The 12,880-nt window shown below is 39.3% G+C and overlaps 1 protein-coding gene and 1 long non-coding RNA gene across 2 annotated transcripts; one reads left to right on the top strand and one right to left on the bottom strand.

Moving 5' to 3' along the window:
- The first annotated feature begins 180 nt into the window (after positions 1 to 180).
- Positions 181 to 12,829, top strand: LOC146503560 (dehydrogenase/reductase SDR family member 11-like). Its single transcript, XM_085131528.1, has 7 exons — positions 181 to 402; positions 9,455 to 9,664; positions 9,896 to 9,990; positions 12,034 to 12,163; positions 12,314 to 12,406; positions 12,493 to 12,558; positions 12,673 to 12,829. Exons 1-7 carry the CDS (start codon positions 271 to 273, stop codon positions 12,712 to 12,714), a joined length of 768 nt encoding a protein of 255 aa, XP_084987654.1. The 5' UTR covers positions 181 to 270; the 3' UTR covers positions 12,715 to 12,829.
- LOC146503561 (uncharacterized) lies at positions 3,701 to 4,523 on the bottom strand. Its single transcript, XR_014868842.1, has 3 exons — positions 4,280 to 4,523; positions 3,930 to 4,095; positions 3,701 to 3,809 (listed from the first exon to the last, which is right to left on the bottom strand). It is a non-coding gene; the product is annotated as an uncharacterized LOC146503561 (long non-coding RNA).
- Positions 12,830 to 12,880: the final 51 nt, after the last annotated feature.

Below are 12,880 nucleotides of genomic sequence, written 5' to 3'. Positions count from 1 at the left end.
GAAAGATATGCGATACTGTCAATTAAATGTGAGTAAGGCTATGATCGGTTGAAGTATGTAATCGCAGTGACAGAACTGATGCTACTGCTTTCTACGGTTTGCAACTGATTTACGTGAACGCCGCATACGCCGAGACGTATGACGTACTGAGTGTGCGACGTTTGCGGTTCGCAGGTGCTTGACATTTCCAGGGCTTACTGTGCTGCAGTCTCAACGTCCCTTTCTTCATACTTGTGGTGTTTTCGTGTGTGTTGCAGTTACCGGGCTGTCATGGAGCGCTGGCGGGGCAGAGTGGCTCTGGTGACCGGAGCCTCGGTCGGGATTGGGGCGGCTTTAGCCGTAGAGTTAGTCCGGCTCGGCATGAAAGTGGTGGGCTGTGCCAGGGACGTCGGAAAGATTCAGGTTTGCTCTGATATAGAAACTCAAACTTTCTGCAAAGAGTAATTTAATGTAAATCACACAGTAAATGTTGCTGTTTATTGTTGGCTTTATGCAGAAAATTTGCAGCCGTGTCACTTATTTGGTAAACGCTAACTGTGCTCGTTCTTGTATAGCGCTTTTCTACACCGCGGTCAAGTGAGCCCAGTGTTGCCAACTCCTCAGTAAGGAAAATCGCTATTGGTTGTCCTAAAAGTCGCTAGAAGTCGCTAATGACGTCATCACCTAATTTGCATAATTGGTCATGCTAATGTAATTGTAACCTACGCTGCTGGAGAGAGAAATAACATCATGGACGAGACATAAAGTGAGCAAAAAACGTCCTAAATGCAGTTAGAATTTATTTAGAACTACAAATTAAATTTGTTTTAGCAATTATTGTTTTTTGTAATGTCACAATTCCAACCCTGCTCCTTAATACGGGCTTGGACCGGCAAAAGTGACCCGAAATAGGCACTCTGGTGGAGTTACTTTGTGTGTGTGTGTTTATAAGTAGTTTTAAACCTGATCCACAAAACAGCATAAGAGTAAAAGAAGAACTGACTGCGTTACAGCACCCGCTGCTTGTTGAGAGTAAAAGCGATATGCGCTTTCACGTCTTTTTTTTAGCGACTTTTCTTGGAAAAAAAGTCGCTAGGGGGTCTGAAAACTCGCTAAATATAGCGACAAAGTCGCTAAGTTGGCAACACTGAGTGAGCCCTCACTTACGAAGTCACAGTCAAGCTAGCCGCACCGCCAGCCGCACCGAAAATTTGGTTGCACTACTCTTGCGCATATTACGGTATGGGTGAAGCCCGGTGTTGTGCCAAAGTAGGTATCCCCGACAGAATTTGTTTCCCCTGTGCTGGGAGCACCAAGAAGTACTGATGTTTTCATTTTGTGAAAAAGTGAAAAATTAGTATCGTTACATTACCATTCAGTTTGAGAGTTACAACAGAAAATTATATATTTATTGCTCACGGGTATCAGATGGGATTATTTTTAACAAACCATTAACGTTTTGGCTGATAACTATTTTTATTCTCCTATAACTTTACTATATAAAGAGCTAAATCCTCCAAAGTTTCAGGAGTAATGCGTCATAATAAGAAGTGTTTGTGAACGAAAAATCAGCAATGTGGGATACTGTTTGTCCGTGATTTACACAGGGGGAACAAATTGTGGCAGGATCAGCCTGATATTATTTGTATCCCACTATAACTTCGTTGTATAAAGAGCTAACATCTCAAAAATGTCAGGAGTAGTTAGTCATTATAAGAAGTGTTTGTAAACTAAAAATCAACAATATGGGATGCCATTTGTCCGTGATTTGGACAGTCCAGCGTGTACTCCCGACGCAGGGGAAACAAATTCTGTCGGGGATACCTAATTTGGCACAACACCGGCTTAGAAATGCAGTCTTTTGTGTCCTGACACTATTTTACTTCACAATCCACTCCCAGTTTTGGTTCATCTCCACTTTTCCCCCTGTGATCCACAGGCCAAATTACTGTACGGTTTTAGAGAAAATTAACAATAAAATTTACCCAATATACTCTACTGTACTTTTAATATCCTCATCTTTGAGCTCAGATTACAGGAAAACTATAAGAGGTGACACAGATATCTCACTGGATTCTGAATCTAGGCCATCTCCACTTTGCACCCTGTGATCCACAGCCAAAATTACTGTACGGTTTTTGAGAAAATTGATAGTAAAATCTTCCCATTTTGCTTTACTGTACTCTACATATTCTCATCTTTGACCTCAGATTACAGGAAAGCTATAAGAGGTGACACAGATATCTCACTGGATTCTGAATCTAGGCTATTACCACTCTGCACCCTGTGATCCACAGCCAAAATTACTGTACGGTTTTTGAGAACATTGATCGTAAACTTTGCACAATTTACTGTACTGTACTCGATATATTCTCATCTTTGAGCTCAGATTACAGGAAAACTGTAAGAGGATATTTTCACTGGATTCTGAATCAAGGCCATCTCCACTCTGCACCCTGTGATGAAGTATCACAGGCCTTGCAGGCCTTTCAGACTGATCTGGTAAGAGCATTTGTTAATCGGGCCTACAACAGGCCTGTCATGTTCATGTGTGATGGATCCCTGGTACTCCTCCGATCCATTTCCATGACATTCTGCAGAACAAGTCTAGAGGATCTGCTGCAGAAGTACTATGTCTTACTGAGTGGCCAGCATTCAGCACAGCAATTCAACATTCCCATTCTTCATCGATGTTTGAGCCATGTCATGAAAAATGTCAAGGACCTTTGTAAAATACATTTATATCAATAATTTAAAAAGAATACAAGATTTGTAATGTAAAGGTCATACTAACAGTGATTTCATTCGTTCATTTTCCCAGCATTCCAGAGAACTACAGGCTTGGAATGCATGTGTTTGGGCTCCTTGCATGCTGTGATAACTTAAAAGACATGGATGATGTTGTCCATAGTGCAGCAATAGTGTTTTGCAGTCCTTGTAGTGGAAGGAACGTAACAAAACACTACAACAACTTGAAAATCCTTATGCAAAAACGGGGGACCCTGGATTTGGATGAAAAGACCGTGATTGCTGAAGATTACAAGGTTAGCTAAGATTTATTTTTTAAGTAACCATATTAATAACTTTTTTACTTGTGTCTGTCCCAAATGAATTAATGAATTCACATTATTTTAAAAATATATATTTTAAACCACAATAACATTTTATATAATTAATTTTTCTTTGGTTTGATAACTTGCTGAATACAGATATATATCTGTTTTACAGACTGATGTTCAGAATGCCCCCTTGAAGTCCCTACATTAAAATAAGTAAGCATTAAAACTATGTACGTGTGGGTCCCAATCAGCCAGGGTTTGGGTTTTCTGATTGGGACCCACACCCAGTTTCACACCTTGGCTCAGGCGATTAGAGGATCATCAGGGGGTCCTTTTGTCCCTCTGTGGGGGGATACTCCCACTAGGTTTAAATCTGGGACTCTCCACCATTTGACCTTAGAACTCAAGAAGCTTCTCGGATGAGAGGTGAAACGTCTTCAAGTAACTTAAAGAAGTCCAGACGCTTTTCTAGGCAAGCTCCTTTGACTACGATGACCTGGATGACTGAGAACCTTCGCAGACAAAATACCTTTAGTTAAAATTTTCTTTGCATGGGATATCATGTGCACTGTGGGGTCATTCTGCAGACACGGGCCTACCAAATGAATCAGTTTCATGCAAGGTAGTTTGCCTGCTGTGGTAACTGCAACTTGTCCAGCCTTTAATTTGCCATTTTTGGCTATGATACCTGGTTCTTGGATTGCTGAATGTCACCATAGAGTTTACTGAGCTGCTGGTAAGCAGGACCAGTACCATGACGTCCAAGATCCCCTAAGGAGAATACAAGTAATTCAAAAACATAATTAAAATAGATAATTCAACATTTAGCACATTTACATTAATGAATAACTGACAATTTAAGATAGTAATACAACAAATAAAAAAACGTACCGAGCATCATTGATGACCACAAAGTTGCATGTGGTAGAAGGTGATTTACCAGACCGGCAATAAATTTGGGTGCATGAAAGATGTTTCATTTGCCCTCACAGTCCAGTGTTGCATTGTCAACAATTGCCTGGAAATGGGTCTTCAAGGGGGCATTCTGAACATCAGTCTGTAAAACAGATATATATCTGTATTCAGCAAGTTATCAAACCAAAGAAAAATTAATTATATAAAATGTTATTGTGGTTTAAAATATATATTTTTAAAATAATGTGAATTCATTAATTCATTTGGGACAGACACAAGTAAAAAAGTTATTAATATGGTTACTTAAAAAATAAATCTTAGCTAACCTTGTAATCTTCAGCAATCACGGTCTTTTCATCCAAATCCAGGGTCCCCCGTTTTTGCATAAGGATTTTCAAGTTGTTGTAGTGTTTTGTTACGTTCCTTCCACTACAAGGACTGCAAAACACTATTGCTGCACTATGGACAACATCATCCATGTCTTTTAAGTTATCACAGCATGCAAGGAGCCCAAACACATGCATTCCAAGCCTGTAGTTCTCTGGAATGCTGGGAAAATGAACGAATGAAATCACTGTTAGTATGACCTTTACATTACAAATCTTGTATTCTTTTTAATTATTGATATAAATATTTTTTACAAAGGTCCTTGACATTTTTCATGACATGGCTCAAACATCGATGAAGAATGGGAATGTTGAATTGCTGTGCTGAATGCTGGCCACTCAGTAAGACATAGTACTTCTGCAGCAGATCCTCTAGACTTGTTCTGCAGAATGTCATGGAAATGGATCGGAGGAGTACCAGGGATCCATCACACATGAACATGACAGGCCTGTTGTAGGCCCGATTAACAAATGCTCTTACCAGATCAGTCTGAAAGGCCTGCAATTCAATTCAATTCAATTCAATTTTATTTATATAGCGCCAAATCACAACAAATGTCGCCTCAAGGCGCTTCATAGATACAGAGAAAAGCCCAACAATCATATGACCCCCTATGAGCAAGCACTTTGGCGACAGTGGGAAGGAAAAACTCCCTTTTAACAGGAAGAAACCTCCGGCAGAACCAGGCTCAGGGAGGGGCGGCCATCTGCTGCGACCGGTTGGGGTGAGAGAAGGAAGACAGGATAAAGACATGCTGTGGAAGAGAGACAGAGATTAATAACAGATACGATTCAATACAGAGAGGTCTGTTAATACATAGTGAGTGAGAAAGGTGACTGGAAAGGAAAAACTCAATGCATCATGGGAATCCCCCGGCAGCCTACATCTATTGCAGCATAACTAAGGGAGGATTCAGGGTCACCTGGTCCAGCCCTAACTATATGCTTTAGCAAAAAGGAAGGTTTTAAGCCTAATCTTAAAAGTAGAGATAGTGTCTGTCTCCTGAATCCAAACTGGAAGCTGGTTCCACAGAAGAGGGGCCTGAAAACTGAAGGCTCTCCCTCCCATTCTACTTTTAAATACTCTAGGAACAACAAGTAGGCCTGCAGAGCGAGAGCGAAGTGCTCTAATAGGGTGATATGGTACTACAAGGTCATTAAGATAAGATGGGGCCTGATTATTTAAGACCTTGTATGTGAGGAGCAGGATTTTGAATTCAATTCTGGATTTAACAGGAAGCCAATGAAGGGAAGCCAAAACAGGAGAAATATGCTCTCTCCTTCTAGTCCCTGTCAGTACTCTTGCTGCAGCATTTTGGATTAACTGAAGGCTTTTCAGTGAGTTTTTTGGACATCCTGATAATAATGAATTGCAGTAGTCTAGCCTGGAAGTAATAAATGCATGAACTAGTTTTTCAGCGTCACTCTGAGACAGGATATTTCTAATTTTAGAGATGTTGCGCAAATGGAAGAACGCAGTCTTACATATTTGTTTAATATGTGCGTTGAAGGACATATCCTGGTCAAAAATGACTCCAAGGTTCCTCACAGTGTTACTGGAGGCCAAGGTAATGCCATCCAGAGTAAGAATCTGGTTAGATACCATATTTCTAAGCTTTTCAGCGCCGAGTACAATGACCTCAGTTTTATCTGAGTTAAGAAGCAGAAAGTTAGTGGCCATCCAAGTCTTTATGTCTTTAAGACATTCCTGCAGTTTAACTAATTGGTGTGTGTTATCTGGCTTCATGGACAGATAGAGCTGGGTGTCATCTGCATAGCAGTGAAAATGTATGCTATGTCTTCTAATGATGCTGCCTAGGGGAAGCATGTATAATGTAAACAGAATTGGTCCTAGCACCGAACCCTGTGGAACTCCATAATTAACCTCAGTGTGTGAAGAGGACTCTCCATTTACATGCACAAATTGGAGTCTATTAGATAGATATGATACAAACCACTGCAGTGCAATACCTGTAATACCTACAGCATGTTCTAATCGCTCTAATAGAATATTATGGTCAACAGTATCGAATGCTGCACTAAGGTCAAGAAGGACAAGCACAGAGATGAGTCCACTGTCAGAGGCCATAAGAAGATCATTTGTAACCTTCAATAAAGCTGTTTCTGTGCTGTGATGAACTCTGAAACCTGACTGAAACTCTTCAAATAAACCATTCCTCTGCAGATGATCTGTTAGCTGTTTGACAACTACTCTTTCAAGGATTTTTGATATGAAAGGAAGGTTGGAGATTGGCCTATAATTAGCTAAGACTGCTGGGTCTAGAGATGGCTTTTTGAGTAAAGGTTTAACTGCAGCCACCTTGAAGGCCTGTGGTACATAGCCGATTATTAGAGATAGGTTGATCATATATAAGATCGAAGAATTAATCAATGGCAGGACTTCTTTGAGCAGTTTTGTAGGAATGGGGTCTAAAAGACACGTTGATGGTTTGGAGGAAGTAATTATTGAAGTTAACTCAGAAAGATCGATTGGAAAAAAAGAGTCTAACTTAACATCAATGGAACTAAGAGTAGCTGTAGATAATATTACATCTGTGGGATGATTATTGGTAATTTTTTCTCTAATGATAAAAATTTTATTTGTGAAGAAGTTCATGAAGTCATCACTAGTTAACGTTAAAGGGATGGTTGGCTCAACAGAGCTCTGACTTTTTGTCAGCCTGGCTACAGTGCTGAAGAGAAACCTGGGGTTGTTCTTATTTTCTTCAATCAGTGATGAGTAGTAAGCTGTTCTGGCTTTGCGGAGGGCTTTCTTATAAAGCAACAAACTATTTCTCCAGGCTAAATGATGATCCTCTAAATTTGTGACACGCCATTTCCTCTCCAGATTACGAGTCATCTGCTTTAGGGTACGTGTTTGAGAATTATACCACGGGATCAGGTACTTCTGATTAGAGACCTTAGTTTTCACTGGAGCTACAGTATCCAGAGTCGTACGTAGTGAGGAGGTGAAATTATTAACAAGATAATCGACCTCTGTTGGGGTAGCGTTCAGATAGCTGCTCTGCTCTGTGTTGGTACAGGGCATTGACGATGATAACAGTGGCTGGATTATATTCTTAAACTTAGTTACAGCGCTTTCAGAAAGACATCTACTTTGATAAAGTCCACTCTCCACTGCTGCGTAATCAATTATTGTAAATGTAAATGTTATCAAGAAATGATCAGACAGGAGAGGGTTTTCAGGAAACACTGTTAAATGTTCAGTTTCTATGCCATATGTTAAAACAAGATCTAGAGTGTGATTAAAGTGGTGGGTGGGCCTGTGATTCTTCATCACAGGGTGCAGAGTGGAGATGGCCTAGATTCAGAATCCAGTGAAAATATCCTCTTACAGTTTTCCTGTAATCTGAGCTCAAAGATGAGAATATGTAGAGTAGAGTACAGTAAATTGTGCAAAGTTTACGATCAATTTTCTCAAAAACCGTACAGCAATTTTAGCTGTGGATCACAGGGTGAAGAGTGGGGGTCACCCAGAGTCAGAATCCAGTGAGATATTCGCGTCACCTCTTACAGTTTTCCTGTCATCTGAGGTCAAAGGTGAGAATATGTAGAGTACAGTAAAGCAAAATGGGAAGATTTTACTATCAATTTTCTCAAAAACCGTACAGTAATTTTGGCTGTGGATCACAGGGTGCAAAGTGGAGATGGCCTAGATTCAGAATCCAGTGAAATATCTGTGTCACCTCTTACAGTTTTCCTGTAATCTGAGCTCAAAGATGAGAATATATCGAGTACAGTACAGTAAATTGTGCAAAGTTTACGATCAATTTTCTCAAAAAACGTACAGTAATTTTGGCTGTGGATCACAGGGTGAAGAGTGGGGGTCACCCAGAGTCAGAATCCAGTGAGATATCTGCGTCACCTCTTACAGTTTTCCTGTAATCTGAGCTCAAAGATGAGAATATGTAGAGTACAGTAGAGTAAATTGTGCATAGTTTACTATCAATTTTCTCAAAATCCATACAGTAATTTTTGCTGTGGATCGCAGGGTGAAGAGTGGAGATGGCCTAGATTCAGAATCCAATGAAATATCTGTGTCACCTCTTATAGTTTTCCTGTAATCAGAGGTCAAATATGAGAATATATAGAGTACAGTAAATTGTGCAAAGTTTACTAACAATTTTCAGGAAAACTGTACAGTAATATTGGCTGTGGATCACAGGGTGAAGAGTGGGGGTCACCCAGAGTCAGAATCCAGTGAGATATCTGTGTCACCTCTTACAGTTTTCCTGTAATCTGAGCTCAAAGATGAGAATATGTAGAGTACAGTAGAGTATATTGGGTAAATTTTATTGTTAATTTTCTCTGAATCATACAGTAATTTGGGCTGTGGATCACAGGGGGAAAAGTGGAGATGAACCAAAACTGGGAGTGGATTGTGAAGTAAAATATTGTCAGGACACAAAAGACTGCATTTCTAAGCCAGTCGGCACCCATACCGTAATATGCGTAAGAGTAGTGCAACAACACTTTAGGTGCGGCTGGCGGTGCGGCTAGCTTGACTGTGACTTCGTAAGTGAGGGCTCACTTGACTGCAGTTTTTCTACTTTACAACACTTTAGTCGTCGGTTAAACAGCTTGCGCACAAAATGTATAATTTACAGTTTGATGATTTAAAAATCTAGGGTTTATTTCTGGGATTTCACACAACCCAGTATTCAAATCAAGAATACATAATGGCCTTGGATTTACAGCATTATGAATGAAATGTGCTCTATTTCGAAGCAGCCAGCCCCCTCACCTTTCGATGTGTTGTGTGTGAGACTTTAAATCATCAAACTGTAAATTATACATTTTAAATTGTTATTGATCCCTTTACCCCTAGTCTTAAGTGTATATTTATGTTCTTACTCTTCTTATATTTATTGTTTGTTTACTTGCACTTTTGTAACTGGAGCCTCGTCGTCTCGTCTCTCTATATACTGGACTGTATGTAGTTGAGATGACAATAAAGTTTACTTTGACTTCAGCAGCGAGCTGGCGCACCGAGGGCTCTCACGCTTTATATAGATCTAACATTTGAACGATTTTTACATACATTAAACACAGATGGGATTCTGAAGTATGTTATTGTTTCCTGTTTGGTTTCAGAAACTGGCAGCAGAGTGTCAGAGCGCCGGTCACCCTGGCGTTTTGGTGCCTTTCAAGTGTGACTTGAGCAAAGAGGAGGAGATTCTGGCCATGTTTGCAGCGATCAAAGAGCAGCACAAAGGTGTGGACGTGTGCATCAACAACGCCGGCTTGGCTCACCCAGAGCTGCTGCTAAGTGGCGAAACCAGCGGCTGGAAGAACATGATGGATGTAAGAGCTCAGATCTTGGTTTACATTGGTGTGACATTCACGAGTGTTTTTCAAGTAAAACATTGAACTGAAATAACAAATGTGACAAAGGTCACCCATCAGTGATTTTACTGCTGTGGTATTGTTTAAACATTAACACTTTCAAACAGTTTTAAACAGAATTCAAAGTTGCTTAAAAACCTTTGGTACCCCTTGTTGTTGTGAAAGATTTCTCTGTTTGTTTTCTTGCAGGTGAACATCCTGGGGTTGAGTATTTGCACACGTGAGGCATATCAGTCAATGAAAGAGAGAAACGTGGATGATGGGCACATCATAAACATAAACAGGTGCATTTTATTTGCTTGTGCAAGCTTGTGAAGTGAAAAACTGCTGATTTAATAAGAACACACATATGTTTTCATGTTGGCATGTTCTCTATTCATATTGTGAATATGATATTAATTTTGCAACACTGCACAATTTTTTATTTTTAAATGGCCGACATTTTCTAACTTCGAAAGAAAGCTACAAGTGAAAGGAGGGCAGGACTTTTACATTTTAATGAACTTCGTCACATTCAAGCAGGTAAGTGTTTTGTTGACGATAATATTAAAATAGTGATTAAAAATCACTAAAGAAAAAAAATAAAACCTATAGCAGCGAAATGCAACACTTGCAAATAAGACAAAAGGTTAATGCTGCAAATCTTGGGATTTGGCACAAAGAGCGGTAAAATAAACAAATTTAAGTTTAATTAAATCATTTTATCATTGAGTTCCCTCTTGGTGCGGCCTATTGTCAGTGTGTGTTCTGCTGCACTTCCAGCAGAATCAAAGTTAAAAACAAATCACCAAACTAATACATGTACATTCCCACGACAATGCAATGCTTCCTTTAGTGGTTTTCATAAAGTTCAGCTTAAACTTGGACATATAAAACATTTTCCCCCAGCAGACAATCTGTATTTCACTTAAAACATGCTATGAATTAAAAAAAGAAAAGAAAAGAAAGAAATCAGCTAAAGCATGGTGCTACCAGTCAATTTTAGATGAAAACTCAGAACACAACCTGCTCTTACTGTGCTTATTTGGCCAAGTTAGAGAGAAAATTGTGCCTTTATGCTCAAGCCTCAGTTCGCTAAGCCATTAATCTGGCTTTAACACCCCTCTGGCACCCTTTTCAATGAGGAATCTTCTCCAGTTATCCAGAAACCTTGACTCAGATGAATTTATTACATGGCATGTTGCTGGGAAAAGCCTGTTTTTTAACGTTTGAGTCTAAGGTTTATTTTAAGCACCTGACTGCTCTTTTTTGCTTCTCATCCATGAACTCTCTCCATAATCTTTTGCGTGACTCTTGCGTAGGTGGTTAAAGCGGTTTTCCGTGTTTGAGTCTGAGGTGGAGATCGGTTTCCTGCATAATTTGCAGAGCACAGTTTTTTGGTCCATGTCAGACTTTTCATAACCAAACCATATCCATGCTACAGAGGTAACCCCTCGTTTAGAAATAAGGTCCTCATTTTGTTTTGAGTGGTCTTTCTGTTTGTCATCATTTCAGTTTATTTTGAAAAATCTCAACAGGATCTTGAGCTTTATTGTAAAAGGTTTATGTGGAAAATAAACTAGCAGATGACGGAGCCACACACTGGGTTTACCGTCGTAGTTGCTAACGACAACGTGTAAAATCAGTCGCTTGTCCGTCCGTAGTGTGGTTATTTTAAATATAAGAGAAAGAGAGATTTTTAAGAAATGAATATAGCCACTACAGTGACCATCAAAATGATGAAAAAATATGGTCGTAAACAGTTTATTTTGTGACACCATGAAACAAACGATAGCGCAATATGAAATATCGTCTTCCGATATATATCGTTATATCGAACAGCCCTAACACCTAAGCGATTTCTGTTTTCTGTAGGGATCGGACCTTTTTTGCACTGAAACAGCCATCACTTTGCTTTGACAAAATGCCTGTTATTACAACATTTAGAAATTTGCTAAATAACTGAGTCCAGATTTTAAAGACCTCATTGAGGTCAGTGTTTATTCATCTGCAGGATAAACCATCAAAAAATGTCAGACAGTATTTAAAATGTTCATAAAACTGTCCTAAATAAAGTGACATCTCCAATTATTTTGGCCAACCAGAACCCAAACTAATATGAAAGCTCAAGGAAAATCTAGACTGGAGATTAGTATCAAAGTATCAAATCCAGATTTTGGACTTAAGCAATTTTTTTGAGAATAAAACAGTTTTTGCAGCTTTGGACCTCAGCTTCTGTGTGCCACAGAAGTTCTTGCATCATTCAGTAAGACTTGCCTTTTAAACGAAGAACTTTTAATGTTATTTCTGCTGACCTGCTCAGGTTTGTAATCTGTTTGATGTTGCAGTATGTCCGGTCATCGTGTGCTTCCCAGTGCAGCTACACATTTCTACACTGCCACCAAGTTCGCTGTAACCGCTCTGACTGAGGGCCTGAGGCAAGAACTGCGTGCAGAAAAAACTCATATCCGAGCCACGGTGAGGCTTTAAAATATACTATAACCAGCTCATAAAGTGCTAGTATAATTCATAATGCTAGTAACAGTTGCTATGAGACACATAAACAGTACTTCATGGAGTTTACTCATGATCTCTTTATTTTTTTTATTTTTTTATTTTTTTTTGCAGAGCATTTCTCCTGGTTTAGTGGAGACTGAATTTGGTCCACGGCTCTTCAAGAATGATCCCGATAAGGCTGCCGGTCTATACTCAGAATATAAGGTAAAGGGATCATTCCTATAATTAAAGTATCGTTAATATGATTACTCAAGTAAAGAGTATTCAGTCACTTTTCACTTCTCTCACAGCCTCTGGAAGCAAAAGATGTTGCCAGTTCTGTTGTATATGTGCTCAGTGCCCCTCCTCATGTTCAGGTTTGTGCTTTGCTCTTGTTTTTATGCTTTTTATTGTGTCTTATTAAGACTTTCCTGTTTTACATTTTAACTTCGACTCATAATAAGACAACGTTCACGTAACTTTTGTTTCAGATTGGAGACATTCAGATGCGAGGGACAGAGCAGGTGTCTTAGAGCTGCACCACGAGACCCTCTCAAACAATAAATTTCACTTCTTTACAACATTTTAAAAGATAATGACTTGATACGATCATGAAACAATTTTATGGTGTCGTTTTTTTTCACAAATGTATAAAATAAAAAACAATCTTCAGGGGAAATTTGTTGCATTTCTTTTTTC

This window comes from Neolamprologus multifasciatus, chromosome 14, assembly GCF_963576455.1.
Source record: "Neolamprologus multifasciatus chromosome 14, fNeoMul1.2, whole genome shotgun sequence".
NCBI classification, from domain to species: domain Eukaryota; kingdom Metazoa; phylum Chordata; class Actinopteri; order Cichliformes; family Cichlidae; genus Neolamprologus; species Neolamprologus multifasciatus.
This window is presented reverse-complemented; position numbering and strand designations above follow the sequence as displayed.

Excerpts from the sequence above, each read along its gene's own strand:
- LOC146503560 (XM_085131528.1), top strand. The coding sequence starts at position 271 with ATGGAGCGCTGGCGGGGCAGAGTGGCTCTGGTGACCGGAGCCTCGGTC. Across the intron at positions 403-9,454 it reads GGGACGTCGGAAAGATTCAG|AAACTGGCAGCAGAGTGTCA; the intron begins GTTTGCTCTGAT and ends GTTTGGTTTCAG. Across the intron at positions 12,407-12,492 it reads GTCTATACTCAGAATATAAG|CCTCTGGAAGCAAAAGATGT; the intron begins GTAAAGGGATCA and ends CTTCTCTCACAG.